Source organism: Diorhabda carinulata, chromosome 6 (genome assembly GCF_026250575.1).
Source record: "Diorhabda carinulata isolate Delta chromosome 6, icDioCari1.1, whole genome shotgun sequence".
Taxonomy (NCBI): Eukaryota; Metazoa; Arthropoda; class Insecta; order Coleoptera; family Chrysomelidae; genus Diorhabda; species Diorhabda carinulata.
The window spans coordinates 26,071,540-26,095,576 of NC_079465.1; the positions used below are offsets into that span (position 1 = coordinate 26,071,540).

A 24,037-nucleotide genomic window follows, 5' to 3' on the forward strand; every position below is an offset into this window, starting at 1 on the left:
TTGCAACTAACTATGTAAATACTTGGATATCAGATGTTGTCAAAAGTAGAAAATTTCGTTTTTATTTTTATATTGTGTGCATAATTATTTTTTGTTGCTAAATCGTCTTCGTTTTAGATCGAAATCATAATACTTTTACCTAATTTCAAATTTTAATTTAGAAGTGAGTCAATATAATAGACTATTTAGCAAAAAAAAATATTTGATTTGAATAAATAAATTGTAATTCAAAGTATTTACTTTCTAATCTAATCAATTATAACTCTTATTTCCAATTTGCTGAATTTAAAGTAAATTTACGATTTCATTAGTAATAAGGATAAAAATTACAACGTGGCAACGATGTAAAACGTATTGTATTATATTAAGATTTTTATCGTTTTCTCAGGTTTTGCAGAACCAGCTAGAGGTCATCGTTCTAGCGTAGCAATCTCAACGTCTTTAGCAAATCCGTGTATATTGGTGGTGTCTTCGATCATCGCCGAATTAATATGGAGGTGACAGCATTAAGAACTCAAAATAACTCAAAAACCGACGTGATACGAGGACGTTACAATACTTCTTAGGAACGTATATAAAAATTTTGTGTATAAAATTTGAATTTGAATAAAAAAATGTGTGGTAGGTGTCGAATTTCCTACTGTCAATTAAAAATACCCCTTTTATAATAAAAAAAAATGGATAATTTTGTTGTTTAGTGTGAGTAATGGTGTAGCTTTTTCAATTTTTGGCGGTTAAAAAGGTTAAATAAAAATTGAAAACTTAAAATACAGTGTAGACTGAAAAAAATAAAGTTTTTTCCATTATTAATAGAGAAAATTATTCTAAAAATTTCATCTAATATCATTTATGTCCGCTACAAATTGTGAATGTGGTCAAGAAACTTCATTTATTGTTATGGACGTCATTTCCACATTCATAACTATACCTGTCAAAGAATAGATCTGATTGATTACAGTTATTCAATGTAAATTCTCACTACTATATTTTTTCTATGTTCAAGACGATTCAGTACATAAATTGCTGTTTACCTACTAGCACCAAGGCAATTTATATTTTAAAAGAAATAGTTGAGGTTATGTTGTATATAAATGTTAAATAATTAGAAATTTAATTTCGTTTTTAAACATTTTTTTACATACTTGATGAGTATTTTTCTCGTAATGTTATATTTATTTAAAAATAAAAGCGCTCAACTTTACCTAATAATATAATTATCACCTAATATCAAATTGGAAATTTATTAACATATCTATATATGTGGATATAATGTAATTTGAAACATATCTTCTCTTGTTCAATGTCTAATAACCAATTTTCTTTCCCTCTGCTATAAAAAATTATCTTCATATAGTCAATTCTTTTGTTAAAAAAATTATTCGTTTTTTGTAATTATTAAAATAAAAAAAAATCGTAAACTAGAATATTGAATGCATTATGTATATATTGAGCTTTTAATACAGTGTGATTTTGAAAATGGTAAACTAAATTACGTTCACCTGGTATATAGCATCATTATTGTGTGCAAAATGATTCAAGTATCTGTACGTGTACATAAAATTAATTTATTATGACACTGATTCAAATTTCTATTGTATTTAAAAAATTTTTCGGTAGAAGTTTTTTGGTTTTACCCTAGTTTGTGATAGTGGGTTGTTGCAAGCCTTAAAGGGATTAATAAAAGGATGTAATTTTGAATCTATTTAAGCTTACTTTCTATTAAACCTCAAAGTCCAGGCAAGATAGGAAGCATATCAGAAAAATTTGTAAGTACTAGATATCGAGATTATAGATTCAAAATTGGGTCATTATTTGGCATTGTGGTCATTAAAAATCGAAAAATTAATATTTGCAATATTTTTATACATTTTGTTAATTTTTTCGTCGCTTTCAATATCAAAAAGTTTGAAAATCAAAATTCCAACATTTTTTTAGCCAATGCAACAACTATAAATTTCCCAATTTGTCTCTGAAAATTTTGGAAATTACATACAAAAACGAATCATTTGAATAAAAAAGCAATTTAAGATTATGATTTAAAACTTTTTTACAAAAAAAATTAAAAAAAATTGATGTTAGGATTCCTTCTCTTTATGCACAAAACTTCAATTGCTTCTTTTTTCCAAATTGTTCTCTTTTATATGTACTTTCCAAAAAAAAATACATTCTTCAATGAATTTCAAATGCAGTTTTTGGTAAGGAAATCGAAACATTTATGGTCAAAAAAGTGTTGAAATTATCACAAATGCACCAAAAAACGAACAAAAGAAAAAACAGCATCAAAAATATCATTTTTTTATGACCAAAAATAGGGTGAACCCCAAAATTGTGTCATCAGTCAGCTTGTATAATTCAATTACTTAAAAAAAAATTGTAGATATTTGAATCATGTAATACGAAGTTTATAAGTAGTAATATTTTATGAATACATAATTATAGTTGTTAAATTCTAGATTTCGGAAAGACTGGGTCTACTAAAATTATTTTTGTAAATGTGAGTCAACTGTTGTTTATAATTATTTGTAAAAATCAATTTAAACGAAAATTTTATTAACATTCAATTATATTTAAGTCGTAAGTATTAAAATTAAAGTTGTGCCAAATCAAATGAAGGTGAATACATGTATAAATAAAGTTATGAATGTAATGTGACAATTTTATTTCTACCAACTCCAAATTCTATACTAAAGGTAAGTAAATAAATATTTCAATAAGTCGTTCTTCAATTGAAAGATATAATTTTGTTGTTAACAATTCTATAAATTTTACATTTCAATCTTCATTTACTACACAATTTTAAAAAAATGAGAAATTGAGAGAGAAATAAAAATTTTGTGTTTATTAACAATTTTGAGTTCATGGAACTAAGGTTATGTATGAGCTTACGTTCAAATATACTTCTTTGTTATGCTCTAATCACAGATCACCTATATTTAGATATGTAACCACAATGTTATATGTGGATGTAAACCGAAATTAGTAATTTGACATCTGTCATCAAATTTAAAATTTATTTGATGCAAACAATTTCCATTTTAAATCTATATTTTGTGGTTCATACCACTACCAAAAAATAACAATTTTTTTGCATAAAAAGTTGTTGCTGAAAATGATAATATGTAATGTAGCAAGCATATTTTTCTTTCTATATTAATATTAATTAAAATATTATACATATAAAGTTGAATCTTACTTCCCGTATTGTTTATATCCAATAGCCATCTGGTAAATGTTCAAAATTTTTATGAGGATATGGAAATAAATGCTATGCATTGACGAAATCACATATAAAATATATTTATTCGCAGAACTTCACCAAATAAATATAAAAATTATCACTGTAATCAGTAAAATATCAAAGAAACACAAAAAGCACAATGAATCAACAACCAAAATCAAATAAATTATCAAATTTACTTTTACGTCAATACTGCCAACTTGATTTCTGTGCATAATATAAGACCCAGTAAAATAAAAATAATTCACAAAAATATATATATATATATATATATATATATATATACTATATTTCAAATTATTTAATATTATAATTAGTCTACTATTTAAAATTATGTATCGGTTTGTTTAATTAAACAATACATTAGTTCATTGCCGTAACCTAATTTAACTGTAAATCTTGCACTTTCGTTATACGTCATAAAATTTATAAAAAGAAGACTTGACACGTCAGTTTTAAGGTTATAGGATCATGAAAACATATATTTTGATGTAAATAGTTAATTTAAGATATAACCATGGGTGATTATACCAATTCGAATCAACAAGACTATTATTGGCCGCAACAGCCTGCTCATGTGAATCAAGATTATTATGAACAAGATTATAATCAATTTCAAAATCAATATTTAGGTGAGTATTGAAAGCCTTATGAAAACATGAATAACAAATTACACTTTTTGTAGAATTCAACACAAATGCAGAATTCATTGATCAAAATTACGCAAATACCCCAATGCAAATGCTAATTCCTGAACCATACGATACCTTGGGTAAAGAAAGAGACGAATTTGATGAGCCTCCATTACTAGAAGAATTAGAAATATATCCAGATAGAATATTGGAAAAAATAATAGCTGTGTTGAATCCTTTGCGGGGTCACAGCCTTGCCGATGATGCAGAATACCTTACAAAAGATTCAGATTTAGTCGGGCCTATATTTTTCTGTCTACTTCTTGCTGCCACTCTATTTTTAGCTGGGAAAAGCGGATATATTTACGGAATCTCGATGATTTCCTGCATTTTGATGTACTTTTTGCTTAATTTAATGACTCCGGCTAGTGGAACTTTTAGTATAGCAACTGTTGGAAGCATTTTAGGCTATTGTTTAATCCCAATCGTCGCTCTCTCTAGCATAGGAATATTTTTCAAACTCAATGGACCGCTGGGATTAGTTTTAGCAATTTTAACAGTTATTTGGGCCACTTTATCAGCATCGAGATTGTTTGTTGCAGTGTCTGGTGATAAGGAACAACAACCTCTTATTGCTTACCCTTGTATGTTGGTTTACGGTGTTATTACATTATTAGTACTCTTTTAATTCAACAAATTATGTTCAATTTATATTTTAAAGGCGTTGTGCTCAAAGAAATCTGTATTTGTAATATTGGCATAATTTTATTATTCTGTATTCAATTTAACTAATATTTATTTAAATTTATTCCTACCAAGATAGCAATTAGAATTAATAATTTTTAATAAATAAATTTATACTCGTAGTTCTTCTTTTTTAAAAAAATATCCACCACATACTACTCCCAAGGCTTAAGTTTTTTTTCATTATTCGTTCGTTGCAATAATCAATCTGTACAACCTATGATCACATAATAAAAATCGCTTTCTGCTCCGCGAACAACATTGCCGAACGCAGCTGATATGTCTATGCTCATATCAGTAATACATAACCTAAATTATCTTCTTATTCTGTGTTATTTAATAATAGGCCAAAATATTATTTGATTTTATATTTAAAAACTTATTCGTGAATTTCTAATAATCAAGAATGATTGACGAAGCCGATGCGTTATTAGACTTGGCCTCAATACATGCCGATCCGCCTTTAATGAGAGATGTTTGTTCCGATTGCTAGTAAGTTAAATATTGATAACTAATTACTTGTAATAATTGATTATGTAAATGATATTTCAGCCGTCCGTCAACAGTTTGTTATTGTAAATGGTTACCAGTTCCTCGTATGTACCCAAAGAGTCGAATAATATTATTACAACACCCAGCAGAAGAGAAGAGGTGCCTTAGGACAGCTACTATGTTAGAATTATCTCTACACCCGTCTAAATGCCTCGTTTTCAAAGGAAAGCGATTTCCAGGAAAATACAGTGTTTTAGAAGAAATTTTAAATACTCCAGATACAATTTTATTATATCCCAGTCGTACAGCAGTAGATATACGCGACGTGGTTGTAAATGAAGTAAAATCTTACAATATAGTACTGATAGACGGTACTTGGCCTCAAGCTAAAGCAATTTACACCGGTAGTCCAATTTTACACTCCCTTAAACAAGTGAAAATTCTTGATAATGATACTAGTAACTACATAATCAGAACGCAACCCGCAGATGGTTGTTTGAGTACTATAGAAACTGCCGCGTTAACCTTGGGACTTTTAGAAAAAGACGATAGTTATAATGATAAGTTGTGTAAACCTCTTAAAGCAATGTGTGACTTTCAATTACAAAACGGTGCGGTATCTCATCAAAGTAAAGAATTTCGGATAAAAAATAACACTTATCCAAAGTTGATAGGAAAACGGCTGAATAAGATACTAAAGGATGCTGAATATATGAGAAACGACTGTGATAATAAATATAATGAATAAAAATAGAGTATAATAACACTAATTGTTAATAATATAACTATAAATTATTTCAACTCCTTTGAATACAAAATAACCTTACACATGACCTACAATTTCTGGTTATCGGAGATTAATTCGTATTGGTGACTTCCTACAACTTTTTTAAAAAGTTTGAAAGTACAATTGGTATTTTATATAGATATCACATCCAGGAATTTCAGGATACGTTGTACCTTTATATCAACAATTATACAATTTGGTCCTCCAAGCCGTGCATATATCGTTCATATCCGGCTCGAAGAACCAGAAAGTTTTCTGGTAAATTTAGTTGTTATAAACAGTATGTTCAGCACGATTGGCATAGTCGCGTGGTAATAAAATATGAATTCTTCCAAGTCTGTGATACTATCTGTTGAGACATTTTATTTTAAGTTGAATTTCTTTAACTTTTAAACCAGCATTATTATATATATTTATTAAATATTTTCGAACGCCCTCCAATTTTTTTAATTGATAAAACTTCTATAAATACTTTAATAGAAATAAAACTACTAAAATCGAAAAATTACTTTATTGTCCCTTGTATATCTATCAAATGATCAAAAGTTCTAGTAGTTATATTCAATTCACAATACATTTCAGTCAACCCCCCGAATCCCATGAGACTCAATCCAGCTAAACCGAGATAGGTGTGCATGGGATCTGGAACCACATTAACCCACTTAGAAAACCCACCGTATCTATCCTGAGTCATCAAAACATACTGATCGTTATTTTCGTTCTGGATAAATTCATAAGCATCTAAAATCTTCAACGCCCCACCAGTCCAAAACGAATAGCACGTATCGATGGGTTTATTAGGGCGGCCGTTGAAACCTCCGTCGAATCTATATAGTAACCACCGTCTCAAAGCTACGAATTGTGCTTTTGTCAGTCTATCCAAGTTTTTGCTTAACGCTAAACTGGCAACAGCACAAAAAGTCGAACCGCAATGTGATTCTAATTCGGGACCTTGACCAATTCCTCCATCGTATGACTGAAAATAAATTATAAAATACTACTAAATGTATATCCGTTCCAATGGAATCCTTTCCTGATTTTCTTAGTCCTCTATGGACCAAAAATGAATCCTTATGGAATAAAATTAGTTTAAAAAAATTGTGTTCTGTCAACTGTCAATTATTTGTTGGGCGTCATCAGTCAAATATAATGTGTTCTGTGTCATCTATAATCCGTAATATTTTCTGTGATTATGCGTGCTGCGCAGATGTAATCCGTCATATGTTCTGTGATTATTTGTCAAGGTCTTCTGTGTCATTTTTAGCCCATCGCAGTTTTTTAAAAAATTTTGGCGTTATTCTGTGTTTATCTGTCAGTTGTTGTATGTCATCTGTCAAATATAAAGTGTTCTGTGTCATCTATAAAACATCATTTGTGATCATGCGTCAATGTATTATGTGTCATGTGTCAAATCAAATGTGTTCTGCATTATCTTCAACCCATCATATATTCTGTGATCATTTATCAATGTGTCATCTGTAACTATCGCACGCCTTTTTAAAGTTAACTATGACGTAATTCGAGAATATTTGACAGTTCTATGTATTTTAGAAAAGATGTCGATTTTTTTAAGGAAAATAGTAACTATAATTTAATAATGTTCATTATTCATCTAATCATTTATATACTTGGTGAATCAATTAAAAGATAATTTCATACGTCGTTTTTATAGGCAAACTATGACATCATTATACTGAACACACTGTTTATACTACACTAAGTGTTGGTGTAGTGGTAGTGTAGACATAGTGTTCAGTAGAGTAGACTGTTGCTGTAGTGGTAGTGTGAACAGTTTGTTCTGTATAAATATCACCAACAGTTCCAGAAATTCCAACTTAGTTTTGATGTAATTAGGGAATTCTTGAGTTTTGTGTTTTACAATTAGAACATAACCTCACCCGCGTTTTTTAGGCAAACTATAATGTAATTCAAAAATACTTGACATTTTTAGTTGTTTAGAAGAAATGTCATATTTTTTTGAAGAAAAATAGTGAAATAGACTATTATAATATCAACTCTTCATGAAATAATTGATATTCTCTATGAAACAATTAGAACTTAACCTCACGCAAGCTTTTTAGGCAAACTATGACGTAATTCGAGAAAAGTTTACAATTCTATGTATTTTATAGGAGTAGATCAATTTCTGTGTCATCTACAATCCATCATATGTTCTGTGACTATCAGTCAATTCTAATGTGTTCAATGTTATCTATAATCTATCAAATGTCAATTATGTGTCTCTATAAGCCATATTTTTTGTGATTATCTGCAATTATATGTTCTATGTCATCAGTATCACAAATGTCATGTTAATACCAGGGTGGACTAAGCAAATTTTCCATCTCATGCATCATACAATTTCAGAATTTATAAGTTATAAACTCTGGGTTAATTACCAAATATATGATACTTACTATGCTATTTAAAATGAATTCAATCATTGATTCCATGTTTATACAACTCCAGTCGTCCAAGATGTAGCAGATGGAAGCAGCACAATACACGAACCTCATATCACTTTCTACCCCCTCTTTAGCGCCCTTAAATGAGCCATCGGGCTGCTGTAGTGTTTTTAAACCTTGAAAATCCCGCTATAGTCATCAAGATACTAAAACTGTAGTTTCACTTACTGTCCAAAATAGCTTGTTTATTAACCCTTTTCAAATCATCTCCAAGAATTAAAAGGGTCACTAAACAAGAATAAGTATTTGCTATATGAGCCCATTTGTAAATAGTGTTGTTCCCTGCTGTATTCAAAGTTGTCGATCCTTGGAACCCACTAACCAATTCTTGAAAAGTTACAGAATTATTTCATTAAATTATCATACTATACTACACCCTACCTTCTTCATTCACTACTTGTAATGAATAAATCCAATCTATAATTGACTTTCGACGTTCTTTAGGGATATTATGTATTTCTCCTAGAATATCTAAACCGGATACAGCGAAATACATAAGTACTGACCTGTAAATTGGTAGATAAATTTTGTTGTTGATGTTGTCCTCTATATATTACCTATTTGTGTCCATTGAGCTCTGGGACGAAGGCAATTTACCATTTAATATAAATAACAAATACTTTTTGTGCAGATTTGGTGCAAATTGATGTAAATTTTGTTTTTCCATTTTTTCAATTTATGTATAAAAAAATATATTTGTATATTATACACACTCCGTCCGCGCCCCCATTATTATGACTTTGACAGATTTCTTCTTCTTATTTTCATCTTTTGGCTTCTTCAATAAAAATTTCCGATATCTAAATTTATTTAGGAAGTATCTTTTTTTACTGTATATACAATACTGACTTCTTTAGAAGATTTATAGATTTCATTATGTAAATATTAGGAAGATACTTATTATAACATATTACAAAATCAATTTTTAGTATGGTACAGTAATCTTCTTTCACAAGCGTACTACGGCCTTATTTTGTTAAGTCTATCAAAAATTCAATCACTATTGATAGTATATGTACTTTACTACATCAACAGTACTGATTTCTTTATTCATGGATTTAATTTTATAGATATTTAGGAATTTCTCTTTCGCACTATAGTTCTAAGATCTTCTTTCATTAGCGTACCAGGACCTCGTCTGGTTATGTTTATAAATGATTTATTGACCACTCATAGTGTTTCATTGACAAATATTTTCCTATGTTTTCCGGTTGTCTTAAACCGGGATGAATACTTATTAAAGACAACACAAATTTCTATTATTGTTAAATATGTCAAACTAACCAAGAAAGTACAGGTATTTTATGGACAGTGTAAAAAATTGACGAAATGTTTCACAAAGTTTATTCAAAATATAAAAAAAATTTAGAAAATATAACAGTTGCTTGTAACTAATATATAATAATAATAATAGTGAAAAATACGACGAAACTTGATAAATTTTTACAATATTAAATAGGTTTTTGAACATTTAAATATCTTAATATTTTATTTGATAATTCTAAAAATCTGGAATTCAAAAAATATAGGAAAATCTCATTTCATTCAGTAGAATGTTTGAAATGGGCAGTTTTTTGAAAGTTGTTTACATCGTTAAATATCCCCTGTATGTTAATCATAAATTTTACAGCATAAATTTTTTTCATAACTACAGAACCACTGTCGTTTACCAATATGTAAGACCTATAAGAGAAATCCATAAAAGAGGGTGGACAGCAATAAAAATATAGGCAGAATGCTTTACAATCATTTCAAGTATAAAAATGTGTAACATGTTATAATATATGTTTTATTTTGTAAGAAAATTCGAATTTTCCTTTAATGATAATGTTAATTTTTGATTGAACTATTGGTATTCGAATTAAAAAAACTGGAACATAGGATAATGTTAACTTGTTATCGAATTATTCATCTTTTTGGTATAATTAGAGCATAACCCGATTTTTTCGATATAATAGGACATAATTAGAGAATACTCGATAGTTTCAGATGTTTTACAATAACAACATAACCCCGCACAAGTTTTCCAAGACAAACGATAACGTAGTTTGAGAATACTTGAGAGTTAGATACTAGATGTTTTAGAAGGGACGATCAAATTTTGAAAGAAAAATAGCAAAACAACCTACAATAATGTTAATTTTTCATTGAATTATTCATATTTTTGGTGTAATTAGAGCATTTTTTCAATCAAATATTCCTCATAAACGATTAGTACATAACCTGAAAAGCGGTTTTTAAATGCAAATTATGATATAATCCGAGAATATTTGACAGTTTTAAATGTTTCTCAATTACATCATAACTTTACATACGTTTTTGGAGGGAATATCAATATTTTTAAGAAAAACTGTAAAATAAACCAAAATTTTAATTTTCCATAAAACTAATCATACTTTTATCAGTATATACTCACTTTTTGGCAGACATGTTTTTCAAATCCATTTTCAAAAATACCGAAACAAACCTTCCATTGTCCGCAACTATAGGTACCTGCAAGTTCTTGTATTCCACATGAGAAGCAATTTTTTCAAAAAAACGTTTTTTACACCCTACAAAACATATCAATATCTTCGTTTTCAAATTATACAATTCTTGCAACCTGCTATTGATCTCGAAAATCTCTTTTTCGGCTTCCGTATCATCCTCAAAACTAAAGCGAAGTAAAACATTTAGACAAAAACAGTTCAGGATTTTTTTTAATTCACTTACATGTCATAATGATAAAATATAATGATATAATAGAATCCCAGGAAATCTGAGGAATTCAAAATAGTTGTTTGAGAACATCTATAAGCCGTTACTGACCATACTGGTGAAATATCCCAATAAAATTGATCATTTCCAACAATTTTACGGGGTTTTATTCCAATTATCTTCTCACTAAGAGCGTTATTCCCCCCTTCGACTAATTCGTCGATATTAGCATCGGATTTAGGGGTAAGTGAAAGGGGTGGTACTTTTTTCATTTTTCTTATAATAGGTGAAGAAGTTGAAGTATTAGTTTCAAGAAGCGGAGGTGGAGTTGTTGGTATTATCGGCAACTTTTTTAATATACCAAGAGCCGAGTCGACAGAGTCATTGTCACTTACTTCTCTCATTTTCTCTATCGACATGTTCAAGTTACTCTAAAAAAAAATTGTAAATTAAACCAAATCCCAAATGTTTATATCGAATATTGAAATTGTTTTATTTTTCCTAATTGTTATTCTCAAAGTCTTAAAATTTTATATTAAGCTATAATAAACTTACCATCTGGATAGAAAAATAGTGAAATAAATTTAGTTACTATTAATTTTTCACTAAATTATTAATATACTTGATAAAACGATGGAAACGTTTCGAATTCGAAAATATTTGAAAGTTCTAAGTGGTTTACAATTGGAGCATAACCTCACAATGCATAATATGATTTAATCTTAGAGTACTTGACAGTTTTCAGTAATTTTATAAAAGAAAATCAAATTTAAAATAATACATTCACATTGTTCTATTTGTTGGTATGATTATTCCTAATATTTCTATTTTTATTATATTTTATAGCATTGGTACATTTGTAGTTATCAAGCTGCTACCATTACATTACCCAGTGATACCAACATACATAAATGAGTATCAAAACAAAGTTGACCGGATAAATACCTAAGTAAAGACCAAAAATAAAACTTATTAGAGAACAGAAATAGACAGTATATAATCTAAGAAAATAAATTTCGATAACGTGAATTTTCTCTCGCGTTTTTTGGCAAACTATGATGTAATTCGATAATATTTGACAGTTCTAGATGTTTTAGAAGAAGAAAAACAAGTTTTTTAAAGAAAAATAGTTAAATGAATTTCGATCGTACTAATTTTCTACCGAATTATTCAATTTCTTGGTAAAGCAATCAAAGCATAACCTCACTCGCGTGGTTTAAGGCAAACTATGATGTAATCCGAGGATTTGTTCAAATATGATCGATTTTTTATAGAAAACTTACCGTCTGATTTCCTTCGCACATTAATTTCGCATCATATGTGTTAAATCTCTTCAAGAAGCTATCTTTTGAGTCAATATGAAAAAAATCAGATATCGATTTATAAATGACACTATCTTCTATATCAACATCGTAATTTTTACTAGTTATTTTCTTGACATCAAAATTCTTTTTTGATTTCGTTTTAGAATAATTTTTTTTTGAATACGTCGATCTCTTTTTTACTTTGGGTTTATCTTTAACTAAACTAGATTTTTTTCTTTTGTTGACTGTTTCTGTTGATTTCTGCTTGCTACACTTAGATTCAGTAGCATCTTTTGAATTATTTCTACAAAATAAAAAGAAATAATGTGGACCACTTTATGAAAAACAACACCAATTTTTAAATTTCTAGAAACATGTTTAAAGAATAAGGATTTACGGAGCAAAAAATAATTTTTTATATTAAAAAAGGGCAATTAATGGTTTTTAATAGAATATATCTACACAATGCAATATTGAAACCTATGAAAGCTAAAACTCATGATTTATGTGGTTTATTCACATTTCGTATTATTTGAAGTATTTTATAATTTTTTGTATCCCCACAATAAGCATGGAACAAAGGTACACCACTAGATTTAGAAATCAGGCATCAAATAATAAATTTATTAATCAAAATTCAGAAATATGAAAACTTAATTACTTAACAATTTTATAGAAATACAACTTTACTGAGGTTTTAAATTCATAAAAACAACTTTGAAAAACGCAAAATCCAAACTTTATTGTTTTAGAAAAGCATATTTGTACCTTAATTAAATATCCTCAAAGTGATTACAGAATGGAAAAAATTTAATTAATATTGTAATTACGACTGGAATATCTTATAATTTACCTAATAAAATGAGAATTCAGTGAGAATAGTAAATAATCGTCTTTCCAAGATTAATCACATATAACGCACACACGAGCAATTTTTCAGCAATTTCTATTGATATATAACGCACACACTATTTATACACACCACATTTCATTTTCAACACGATTTTTAACTGAATCGTTTCTAATGTATACTATTAACATATAAACATTGGGTGCCATATTGTTTTTGTGGAAAAAGTGACATAAAACGATAGATTACCTATATATACGAAGTAATTATATCACTGGGTAACAACTAAATTCTGTGTTTCAAAATTAATATAACTTGTTATAACTAACATATTCATTTTTTTTACTAAAGATTACAGTTGAAATTTAATTACCTTATTATAGGTTTGGGAAAATAAAAGTAAGCAAACACTAGCTTTATTAGGTTTATTCCAACCTGCTAATCGGGACCGTTCTTGGAACGGTTATTGGAAGCGTTTATAGATATTTTTTGCGCAATCTCCGGCTATGCACGGTTCTTGTAACAGTATTTGCTATCATCGAAGACCGTCCTGGAAACGGTTCACAAACGATACCTAAATCGGTTGGAAAGCAAAACAGAATCGTTCGTATAACGATAACAGCCCGGTTGGAACATGTAATCTCAATTGCGCAGAATCGTCACCGTACCAAGGACGGTTTTTTGATGGGTTGGAACGAACCTATTATAATTGCGGCGTCGATGTCATATGTCAAGTGTGGATGTTCATGCAAAAAGTATATAATCGATATATTTTTGGTAGATCGATACTATAAGATATATCGTGAAGAATGTATTTTTCGTATTTATCTAATTAATGTATTATTATTATTATTAATATAAGTAACAATTACTATTTTCTAGTGTAGTACCGAAGCTTCGGGATTTTACGTTTTATTTTGACTCATGTTGCCTGTGGTGAAAGTGTGTTATTTAATTTTTAACGATATTTGATATATTGAATGAAATGTATTGATTCTTATATCGATACTAATTTATTCGATAACATCAGGTGGAAGCTGTATAGTACTGAGACGCGGTCATATTGTCGTGGTGGACAGATCTATATTCCGAAATATGGAGTTAAAGTTAAACACATGTTACAAGTAGATGCCATGACGTTAGCTTGCAGAATTATACATGAATATATAAGTTATAAGATGTCAATTGTTGGAAAATCAGTCAAGATAAAAAAAATCCATATATAAATAAACACGTGAGTAATATTTCACATTATATATGATATACTATGATTGTTGTATTAGGTAGGTACCTGTTTGGGTTTTATAATTTATTTATAGTATTCTCTCGACTATTTTATAAACAATTACACCAAAAGTTATTCTATTTACCTGTTAATTTCTTCGGTATCAATTCGCGCTCTCTTTGCCTGATTCTCCATACCCAAATTTTCTTTATCACAATTTTCTTGTTCTGAACAAATGAAAATATCCGATTCACTACCAAAATCGCCACTTTTCCTATTGATACCCACAGGAATTTCTTTTTGTTGTAATAAACTCGATCGATTTTTCGGAATCCCAAAAGTTTTATCTTTAGAAATTATTGAATCGCTTCTTTTACTATTATCAGCTATAGGTGAGCGTAATTTTTGTGGTTGTTGGGTTCCTACAACAACTTCCTTAGATAGGTGCGTTTCTGGAATTGATTTTTCTTCTAAACACAGCAAACAATTTGATAATGAAGACGTATCATGTAATGAGACACGTTTGGGATCGTTTGAAGAAAGTCTTCGTTTTCGTAAGATCTGAAACAAATCAAGACAATAAGTATTTTTTTTTCTTCGGTAAAAATTAATTTGGAACGTAAAAATAAGAAAAATAAACACCAAAAACGTTTTTTTAAGTATACTATTGAAATATATATATATCAAAAGTTATACACACCTTTCTATTTAGAGACAATTTCATCTGAAAAATTTCATCAGATCTACGTTGATTCGAATTGTTCTGAAATAGAAATTTGAGTAACACAATTCACATACATAGAAATGTTATTTTTACCACTGTTGTTCTACCAAACGTCTTTGATAAGACGTCTGAAATGAGAAACTCTGTTTTAACAGATTTGGCTATTTCGAAATGTACAGTTAATTCTTTATCTAGAATATGTTGGTAATCCCGATAGGAACTTAAAGTTGGTCGTTTTAATTCTATTGTGATTTTAACAGTGTTTGTAGATCTGAAAATAAGTTCTGTTGAAACCGACCGTTGTAGTGGCGGATTTACAGATTTGCCGCCTCCACTGACATCTAAAATTCGATACCTAAGTTCACAATTATTCAAATTACATTATTTAGCAATGAAATTTCAACTTGGGAACTAAGGTTTCATATAAGATCCTTGATTATTCTCTTTATCGCTTGGGGAACGTACTACCATCTTCCAAGCCAAATTATTTGCTCTGGTGGAACATAGTAATCTGCTCAATCAATAGATATTAAAAGCCATAACGACCTGTATGGTGTGCTCTAGGCTAGTTCTGGAATGCCAGAAAGTTCTAGAAAAACTGGTGAATGATAAATGCAAGATCCATCTCGTTTGGGTTCCCGGTAACAAGAAAAACGACAAAGCGGACTCATTTGCCAGATCAGGAAGGGCCAATGGGCCCAGAACCCTTTCTTGGTGTAGCCAAAAGTGTTCCTATTATATCTCTCAACATCTGCTTGCTAGGCAAACTCTGCAGAGATGGATAGAGAAATGTGTGTCTCAACACATAGATGGGTGTACCTCTGGAAGAAGAAACTGTAGACCACGTACTCTGTGGGTACCCAGCGCTGTTCAAACACCTCGCAGCTTGTCCTCTTCTATCGCTACCATGCACACACTGAGAAGAGAACAGATCCACATTGTTCTCTGGCTAGTCTGTAGGCTGGGATTAATTTGGGGTCAATACCTGTCCTTTTTGGCTCAAAATTAGCTGCCTTAAGTTTTCTGTTGGTTGTTGGACTTGAACATCAGTGAGTCTAAGAGATGTACTGACAATAAATCCATCATTGCTCTTGGATGTGCATTTTCTTCCGGAACCGCGTCTTCAACAATAGTTACCAGTCTCTTGGTACAGATCATTCTGGAACCAGCAGACTGACTCATGTTCAGCGCACTGGACATTTCTCCTTAATTCTGGCCTTGTCGTGTCGATTGAGTCGTTTTTTTTTTGCTCACTATGTAGTATATTTCACAAAGTGTTTAGCAATTGCTCATAGGGAGACATTCAATGATTTTTTAAAATCTTGTAAATGGAAATAGAAAAATTTTGAACAAAATTTACCGCCACTGGAAATTTGCAGCCCTAGACTACAGCCTGCTAGTAAATCCATCACTAAGTTGAGCTCATATTTATTGTTATACTATCTTATGGATAAACAAATAAGGAATATTAAAAAAATTGAATTGTTTATTTTGTTTTTTCTTTCTTATTTTACTTACCTCTTGAAATCAACCCTTTTTACATCCTTTTTAAATAATGTGATCAAATTCCAAACATTTTTTTTGTCATTTAGTGTACAGCCTTTAATATTGAGTGATTCTAACATAACATACCAACTTACAGCCCCGTCTACCATATTAAAATCTACCCATAATCCTTTGAGTTTATCCTAAATAAATTTGTCTTAGCAAAAATTTAATACGTAAAGAATTTGTGCAATTATTGCTCACCTCTTGTTGGCAACAATGTATAGATCCAAGTACAACATTTTGGCAACAAATAGAAAATATTTTATTGCATTTCTCATTATAACTATTTAAAAATTCTCTTGTAGTTTCATCAAATGTTTCAATATTAATATTTAAAAATTCTTTTCTTAATTGTTCTGCTTCTGGTATTAATTCTTTCGATAGATTTTCTAACTCTTTTATATTAATTGTATGAAATATCACTTCTAATATTAAAGCTTGAAAATCATAATCTCCGTAAATGCCTAATACATCAAATAACTTGTGACTGAAATGTTTAGAGAAATTTAAAAAAGAGAAAATGATTTTATGGACAGTTATTGATAAAACTAAACTAGAAGATACTAGATTTATAATATCTACTTACATGTAAAATTTAGAACAACCAGCGTAAATCTTATTACTTATTCCATTAACATCACCTGGATTTAACGCACATAAACAGTTGTTAAGCAAGTGCAGTATTTCTTTTTTTATAGTCCATCTGGCAAAATCCTCAATTATAATATCATAAAAAAAAGTAGTATTGTCGAGTAGACCTAAAATTCTCGTTTTATCTCCCGATAAAAAATATTTCTAAAAAGTTAAAATTATACTATATTATGTTTGATAAAATATAATTACTTACGTTAATAGGTTCGAAAAAGTGCCTGCTCGAACAAATTTCTTTATATAAATTTTTTAAATCCCACGTTACAGAGATAACAGTGTCTATATAAATTTTTAAGGATTCATTTAAGTGTTTTTTATCGTTAGCGAAATATATTGAATCCTCAATTTTTTTTAAACGATCACTGTTCATTTTTTGTCTTTAATGCGCATATTTCACGATTTTTTTAAAAAAATTTGATTGAAGTTGAAAACAATTTTTAGAACCGGTGGACAAAATAAATACTTGGGTAGTGTCTATTCATACGGCAATCGGATTATTAACTTCTTTTAATAGATACTCGTATTTTTTTATCCCTGCGATGAATATTAAATTATGAAGTTATTTAAAGAACACAATATTCTTGTTTGTTCTCTAATATTTGAACAAATTGGATGATAAACTACTTTATTGTGAAAAAAATTAATGTTATTTGGAATAATTTATTTCATGGTAATTGGTCTTGACTTCCGGTCTTTTTTTTATAAAAATATGTTTAAAATGACGTGTAGAAATTGATGTGTTGACCTATTTCCGTCGTTATTTTGAATTAATTTTCAAAGAAAAAGACCTGAAATCTTGACGAATTACCACAAAAAACATATAAAAATGTCTGAGGAGTAATACGTTAAAGAAAAAGATTTTTTTTTTTTCATATATAAGTGAGAAGTATTTAAAATGCAAATGTCAGTTAATTCTAATGTAGCATAATTTTTATTAATACGATGGTCGTATGATTAGCAGCAACCAAATACGTAACCTCTCGAAGAATACGTCAAAATATTACTTCTTCTTTTTTAACTCAACTTACAGTTCAGTTTCGTAAACATGGTATTGATTATGGAAAAAAATCAAATAAAACTTCGTAAAAACACGAAAGATGAAATGATGATACCTTTAAATATAAAACGAAGCTAAGCTAAAATGAATCCAATATATTTCGAGTAATATTTTACGGCAGTCTTTAGATTCAGTAGGCGCAATATCCGTTGCTATAACAACAATCTAATTTACCTACTTGCTGTCAACAATTCACAACAAATCAATTTTCATGCTTCAGGTAAGTACCTAATAATTTTTAATTCTTAAATAATAGATTTTTTTAGTTAAATGTTAGTACTGTAACACCAGTTTATGTGTAGTATAATTACTTACTATTATTTTTATTGTCTTTTCAATGTTGCAAAATACATAGGCGTTTTCTCGAAATTACTCAAATGATTGCGTGATTTCGTTACTTTTCGGGTGTGTTTTAACAAATCCGTTTTGTTTTATATATTTTTTTGAATAAAAATCCCATAAATAACGCTAGAAACTAGTGGAATATCAACAACCTTGGCACATTTTTATCTATCAATGACCCAGACAAGGTGAACACAGAAGCTCAATTCATGACTTAATAAGGGACTCGCTTTTATATTTTCTCATTTAAAGCTAATTTTCCAGCAATTTCCTATGATAATTAAGAAGGAATTTTTCATTATTAGTTTCGGTACTTTTTTCTCATGAAACGTGTACTTTTTTGACTAGGTGTGTAACAAATCGATAAATATACAGTTTTTTTTAAATGAAAAGTCTTCCTAGAATCAAATTCATCATTAAATATAACCTGTGTAGAACATAATCTTCCAGATTATTTTATACAGGACCGTATTATACTCGAAACTTTTTATTATCAAACATTTACTGGATAAACATCGTTTTTAAAACTAGTTGAAAATTTTCATTTTTTTTTTTCAACCAATATTTCGAAATTTCTTCGGCGAAATTGCTCGTATTTGTTCATAGAATCTTTTGAAGATTTTAGTTCGTTTTACTTAACTTTATTTATATAGAAAAAGCATTTGACTAGTTAAAAAAGAAGACATGTGGCAAACTATAATTGGGATTGATACAAAATGTAGTGAATTATTAAAAATAAAATGAAAATTTAACACAAAATATGAACTAATCTCCTGACTACTAATACACTAACGTTGAATCCATGGTTGGGATCACTTTAAACACATTGTACTAAATCTGGTGAATAAGGTGGATATTGACAAACAGATTTTTAGTGGCCAAAAACTAGTGGATAAAAAGCGAGTTTTGGTACGATATGTTGTTATTATGGAGAAGAAAGCAGTTAGTTCATTTTTATGGTCTCTTTCTTCACATATTGTTTCCCAAATGTCTCAGTACCTCAATCGTCTGTTCAAACAATCAAATTTTTCCTTTTTTGCAAATTTTTATCTGTTTTGAGACCGAACCAAACTGAATTTTTCATTCGTCGTATTTTTTGATCATACCTCGTAAGATTACATCAAGAATAATTCATTTTTTTAAATTAGTGTATCCACTTTTATATTTCTGAACTTATTACATTATATTAATATATTTTGTTTATGCTCAGTATAATATCTTCTTTTTTTATCTCGAGAGGTTATTATTTCCCTGTCAAACTTCTTCTTTTTTATATTGATCATTTGGTCTACTGTAATCAAAATTAAAACATGGTGAATAATGTTTTATTATTAAATTTAAAACATTAATATCTGTCTAGTTAGTAACGAAATGAAAAGTAATTTATATTAACTTTACGTTCGGTACTAAAATACCAAGTCCGTGTCTGCGTTTATATGGTAGGGAGTGGACTCTACATGAATTCTTGTAGGCAATATTATGATGATCTTATTTTTCATTTTCGCTAGACGCGGTCTTGTTGGATGTTAGTATTTCAGTGTTGTTAGAGTATGCACTGGGTTTAACTTCTCCGTGAATTATTTTTAAACTTGTGGTTATTAATTTCTCGGATTTTTTCTTCTTGTTATCAAGATAGTTTATACAGTGATTATTTTAGTGTGGATTTCAATTAAAAAACTTTAGATAAATGGTAAATATTTTCGTTTTTAAAATATTAAAATATATTATTGTAAACGTGGATACTATGCATATTTATTTTGATAAAAGAATAATATAAAATATGGTTAATAGTAGATTATGAATATAAACAAAAATTAGTATCTAAAATTTCATCTTGACGCCTGTTGATTTGATTCTTAACGTATTTTAGAAGCTAACAACTTGTTTTTTTTTACATTTATGTTTATTAATAAGTACTAAACTTCTTAAAAAGAGTTTCCGTTTGCCTATTTTATAGATTGATGTGGTGTGATGTTTACCACATTTATTCTTTTACTGTTTCTTTCCCTCCAATTCGTTATACTCAGTATTTTCAGGTGTTTTTACTACTTTTTTGTATATAATTTCTATTTTAGTACACAGTATGATTTTTTTAAAACAGGACTTGTATTCGTATCTTTGTACTTTGATAAATTTTCCCTCCATATATATCTTTAGTTCGCTGTACACTAATACTCGGTATTGCAGTGTTGCCAGATTTAAATTTCTTATGAAATATTGATTTAAATGTTATTAACTTAATGTAATGAATAAATACATTCTGCTTTTTTCCCTTTGTTTAGTTTATGAACAAAAATAAATTTAATTGTTTGAAATTACGCAGAAATACAATACACTCATTATTGGTAATAAAATTTGATTCGATTTAGATGGTGATTCATTGTTGTATGGTGTTTTCTGAACTATAACCGATTGAAAACGAAATTAGTAATATTGAAAAGTAATTAGAGACGTCACCGCGTTCTGATTGGAGTTCGTAATATTAAATATACACTTAATTTATTTCAATTTATGATGTATATAATCATTTTTTTTTTTATAAAAACTACCTTTGATGTGTAAAAAATTATTTGACGGTAATTTGTAATACTTGGACTTGTAAAAGTTTGTCAATCGGACACTATTATATATTATGACGTAATAAATTATAATTATAGAAATTTGAAAGATGTTTATGATATTACGCATGAAATATAAACCCGATGCTATAGATATCATAATATAAATAAATATTTTACTGCGTGTGCAATTTTAATATACAGTATGATTAATCGAAATTAAACTATCGGTAAAATATTTTGTAAGTAACAGCTTATTTGTTTATTATTCTTTAATTGTGAACTATTTTTTCGGTGTTTATGATTGAAGTTTAGTCCTTTGAGACTAAGAAGGTGCTGTGATTAATAATTTTACCACATCTTTTTGTGTAGTTCGTATACTAATTGTTTTCGTTCGCGAAAATTCACACTTTTAAGTTTTAAAATGGGTAAAACCAAGAAAGTATCGGTTGAAATTCATGCATTAATCGCAAGTCTTCATAGTCTATGCAAAAGTAGCCGTAGCATTGCAACAAACCAGAAGCTTTGAAAGGATTTTTTGAAGGAAGGGCGTCGGGAGACTTGGTAAAATATAAAAAATGTTGTACGTTTTGTTGTGTACAGAGAAATTCGGAAGAAATAATGTACTGAAAGTAATGATTTAGCCGTAAAAGACACCCCAACCCAATTGAATTGTTGTGGGCTCTGTACATCTTTGGAGTATCCTGGAAAACGAACGGGATCAAATAGACGACGATTATTTTTCGAAATTATTACAGATAATACCAAAATTGCGCACTGAAAGTTAGGAGTTACAACGATTTATCGTGGATATCGCAAACTAGAGGGTGGGCAATAACTTTTGACCGGTGGTCCTACATACTCGAAAAGGATCTTTTGGCCTGTCAAAAGAATAAAATTTCTCTGGTACACCTATTTTGAGCTCATTACATCGACATCAATCAAACCTGCTGTATAAAATTGGAAACGATGATCAAACTTTATTTTTCTCTTCAACAAACTATAGTTTGCCTTATATTACAAACGAACCGCCTCAAATTCAGGACTTTTATGTTTCATGTAGTGGTATATATGCATAATTGAAAAAAAAATCAATGATGGTAACACGCCCTACGAATTCGCCAATCTGTCATATCAAAAGCATTTGCGTGATTGGCGGAATAATAAAATTTCATGTTTATTAATCCACTATTGAAGATACTAAAATTTTCTCCTTTCTCCGATGATATTAAATCTGAAAATTCTGGTTGCTAATTTAAACTGGTTCGTAATCGGTTGTATAAAAACTTTTCACACGGTTTTTTGAATATTTGCTATTTTTTAAAATGAAAAAAGTCGTTGGATAATGTATAAAAGTGAATTAGTCCAATCTAGAATTGCTACTGTCGCTAAATAATAACTATAACAATGACAAACCGCTTATATATTGTAGTCTTCTTCTTCTTCTTTCTATTTACTTGAGACTTGGTCTTGTATCGTTTACTATTCAGCTTCTAGAAAAGTAGATGACCCTGTATACTTGCTAGATGTCAATTTAAATACTCTGAGCTTTCAAGAACATTTTCTTGTACTAATATTTATATGTAATCATAAAAACTAAATAATGGATATTGTAATATTTCTCATAATGAAAATAAAATCTGGCAACTACGCAACCTGAATAATCATTAAATCTTGAGGTATTCGAAATCGAATCATGTTAAATTTAGTGAGGAAATTATTTTATTTTATTGTACGAGGATGGTTCAAATATAAACGCGCGATAAATTTTATCGACACGTCCACACTGTTGCTCTTGATTCGATTGACATTGATCGGGACCGATCTGATTCGACTCGGCACGATATGGTTCCGACGACACAGCTCTACACCGTCAGTTGTTGTTTACCGTGTTTTGGGAAGCTAGAGAAGTAATTTTAAGTTGATTTTCTTACTAAACATCGATTATATTATATTTTCACGGTGAAAAACGTCTAAAGATCAAAACGACGCGATATTCCTTAGTGCTTATAATTGAAACGAATTGAGTTGAGATTATTATTTATTTGGTGCAATGAAATCTCTATTTCTAAATCACTAGCCGATATATTCATGATGGGAGATGAGTAGACAACAATGCAAACACACTATGAAACTTCACATTAACAATACAACGTGGGTATCAGCGCTGCCAACATGAAACGTTTTTCCACCAAACCCAAACTGATTCGCCCCCCTTATAGGCTATCTAGCGGTTTGAAAACTAACTACTTCAAGGTTGGATGCTATCGAGCAAGTGACGAATAGCGTTTATCCATTAAAAATCGACTTTGTTTACTAAATATTTAATCCTTTGAAGTACTAATACAAAATTTCCCCGCGAACTTTTTTATTTTGTTATATAAATAACGTAAAAAAGGAAATGCACCTTGTTGTACTTGATACTATGATTGCCTCAAACACAGCTGTGAAATTCGTTAGAAAATAAAATAAGACGGTTACTTTTTTTTCTTTATTTCGCGTCTGGGGAACTTTTGAACGAGGTAAAGGACGTATTACAGCTGGTCTGCCAGGTGAGACAAATATATACAAGACCCTCGAGTCATAACGGTCGTCTGAATATTCTGATTATAGTACAGTCAAATATTTGATTAATTATTAGTATTAGCGAAAAATTATTCACTAAAAATTCGGATTTCTTTTCAAGTTATACTTCGATAGAATATATTTTTCTTTAGAAATTC

At 29.3% G+C, this 24,037-nt stretch overlaps 6 protein-coding genes across 11 annotated transcripts in view; 4 read left to right on the forward strand and 2 right to left on the reverse strand.

Annotated features, from left to right (window-relative positions):
* The window catches only part of LOC130895955 (lachesin), a 275,648-nt gene extending 273,001 nt beyond the window's left edge, over nucleotides 1-2,647 (forward strand). For both annotated transcript variants that reach the window (XM_057803642.1, XM_057803643.1), the window contains exon 9: nucleotides 389-2,647. In XM_057803642.1, coding sequence (XP_057659625.1) covers nucleotides 389-501 — 113 coding nt within the window. In that variant the 3' untranslated portion in view covers nucleotides 502-2,647. The remainder of the gene's footprint in view (nucleotides 1-388) is intronic.
* Nucleotides 2,648-3,678: 1,031 nt separating this feature from the next.
* On the forward strand, nucleotides 3,679-4,734 carry LOC130895962 (protein YIPF7-like). Its single transcript, XM_057803650.1, has 2 exons — nucleotides 3,679-3,870; nucleotides 3,924-4,734. The coding sequence occupies exons 1-2, from the start codon at nucleotides 3,756-3,758 to the stop codon at nucleotides 4,556-4,558; spliced, it is 750 nt and encodes a 249-aa protein (XP_057659633.1). The 5' UTR covers nucleotides 3,679-3,755; the 3' UTR covers nucleotides 4,559-4,734.
* Nucleotide 4,735: 1 nt separating this feature from the next.
* LOC130895961 (tRNA-uridine aminocarboxypropyltransferase 2) lies at nucleotides 4,736-6,329 on the forward strand. The gene is made up of 2 exons (XM_057803649.1): nucleotides 4,736-5,106; nucleotides 5,167-6,329. Exons 1-2 carry the CDS (start codon nucleotides 5,021-5,023, stop codon nucleotides 5,852-5,854), a joined length of 774 nt encoding a protein of 257 aa, XP_057659632.1. The 5' UTR covers nucleotides 4,736-5,020; the 3' UTR covers nucleotides 5,855-6,329.
* Nucleotides 6,330-6,389: 60 nt separating this feature from the next.
* LOC130895960 (geranylgeranyl transferase type-1 subunit beta) lies at nucleotides 6,390-9,322 on the reverse strand. Its single transcript, XM_057803648.1, has 5 exons — nucleotides 8,916-9,322; nucleotides 8,740-8,864; nucleotides 8,527-8,685; nucleotides 8,311-8,474; nucleotides 6,390-6,869 (listed from the first exon to the last, which is right to left on the reverse strand). The coding sequence occupies exons 1-5, from the start codon at nucleotides 9,023-9,025 to the stop codon at nucleotides 6,399-6,401; spliced, it is 1,029 nt and encodes a 342-aa protein (XP_057659631.1). The 5' UTR covers nucleotides 9,026-9,322; the 3' UTR covers nucleotides 6,390-6,398.
* A 363-nt stretch (nucleotides 9,323-9,685) lies between these two features.
* On the reverse strand, nucleotides 9,686-17,848 carry LOC130895746 (uncharacterized). Of its 2 annotated transcripts, none has more exons than XM_057803279.1 (11): nucleotides 17,554-17,848; nucleotides 17,293-17,501; nucleotides 16,908-17,193; nucleotides 16,677-16,846; nucleotides 15,252-15,429; nucleotides 15,135-15,197; nucleotides 14,580-14,995; nucleotides 12,339-12,663; nucleotides 11,071-11,486; nucleotides 10,775-11,011; nucleotides 9,686-10,041 (listed from the first exon to the last, which is right to left on the reverse strand). In XM_057803279.1, exons 1-11 carry the CDS (start codon nucleotides 17,725-17,727, stop codon nucleotides 9,900-9,902), a joined length of 2,616 nt encoding a protein of 871 aa, XP_057659262.1. In that variant the 5' UTR covers nucleotides 17,728-17,848; the 3' UTR covers nucleotides 9,686-9,899. The 2 variants fall into 2 exon arrangements, with proteins under 2 accessions (XP_057659262.1, XP_057659263.1); XM_057803280.1 differs by having other exon boundaries at nucleotides 15,255-15,429; nucleotides 17,554-17,823.
* LOC130895749 (tumor necrosis factor alpha-induced protein 8-like protein) overlaps nucleotides 14,383-24,037 on the forward strand; it is a 29,303-nt gene continuing 19,648 nt past the window's right edge. For 2 of the 4 annotated variants that reach the window (XM_057803288.1, XM_057803285.1), the window contains exons 1-2: nucleotides 14,383-14,443; nucleotides 18,388-18,634. The gene's annotated coding sequence lies outside the window, so the exon portion shown is untranslated. Of the gene's footprint in view, nucleotides 14,444-18,387; nucleotides 18,635-20,267; nucleotides 20,447-24,037 lie in introns of those variants that run through there. The other 2 variants (XM_057803286.1, XM_057803289.1) reach the window with 2 other exon arrangements.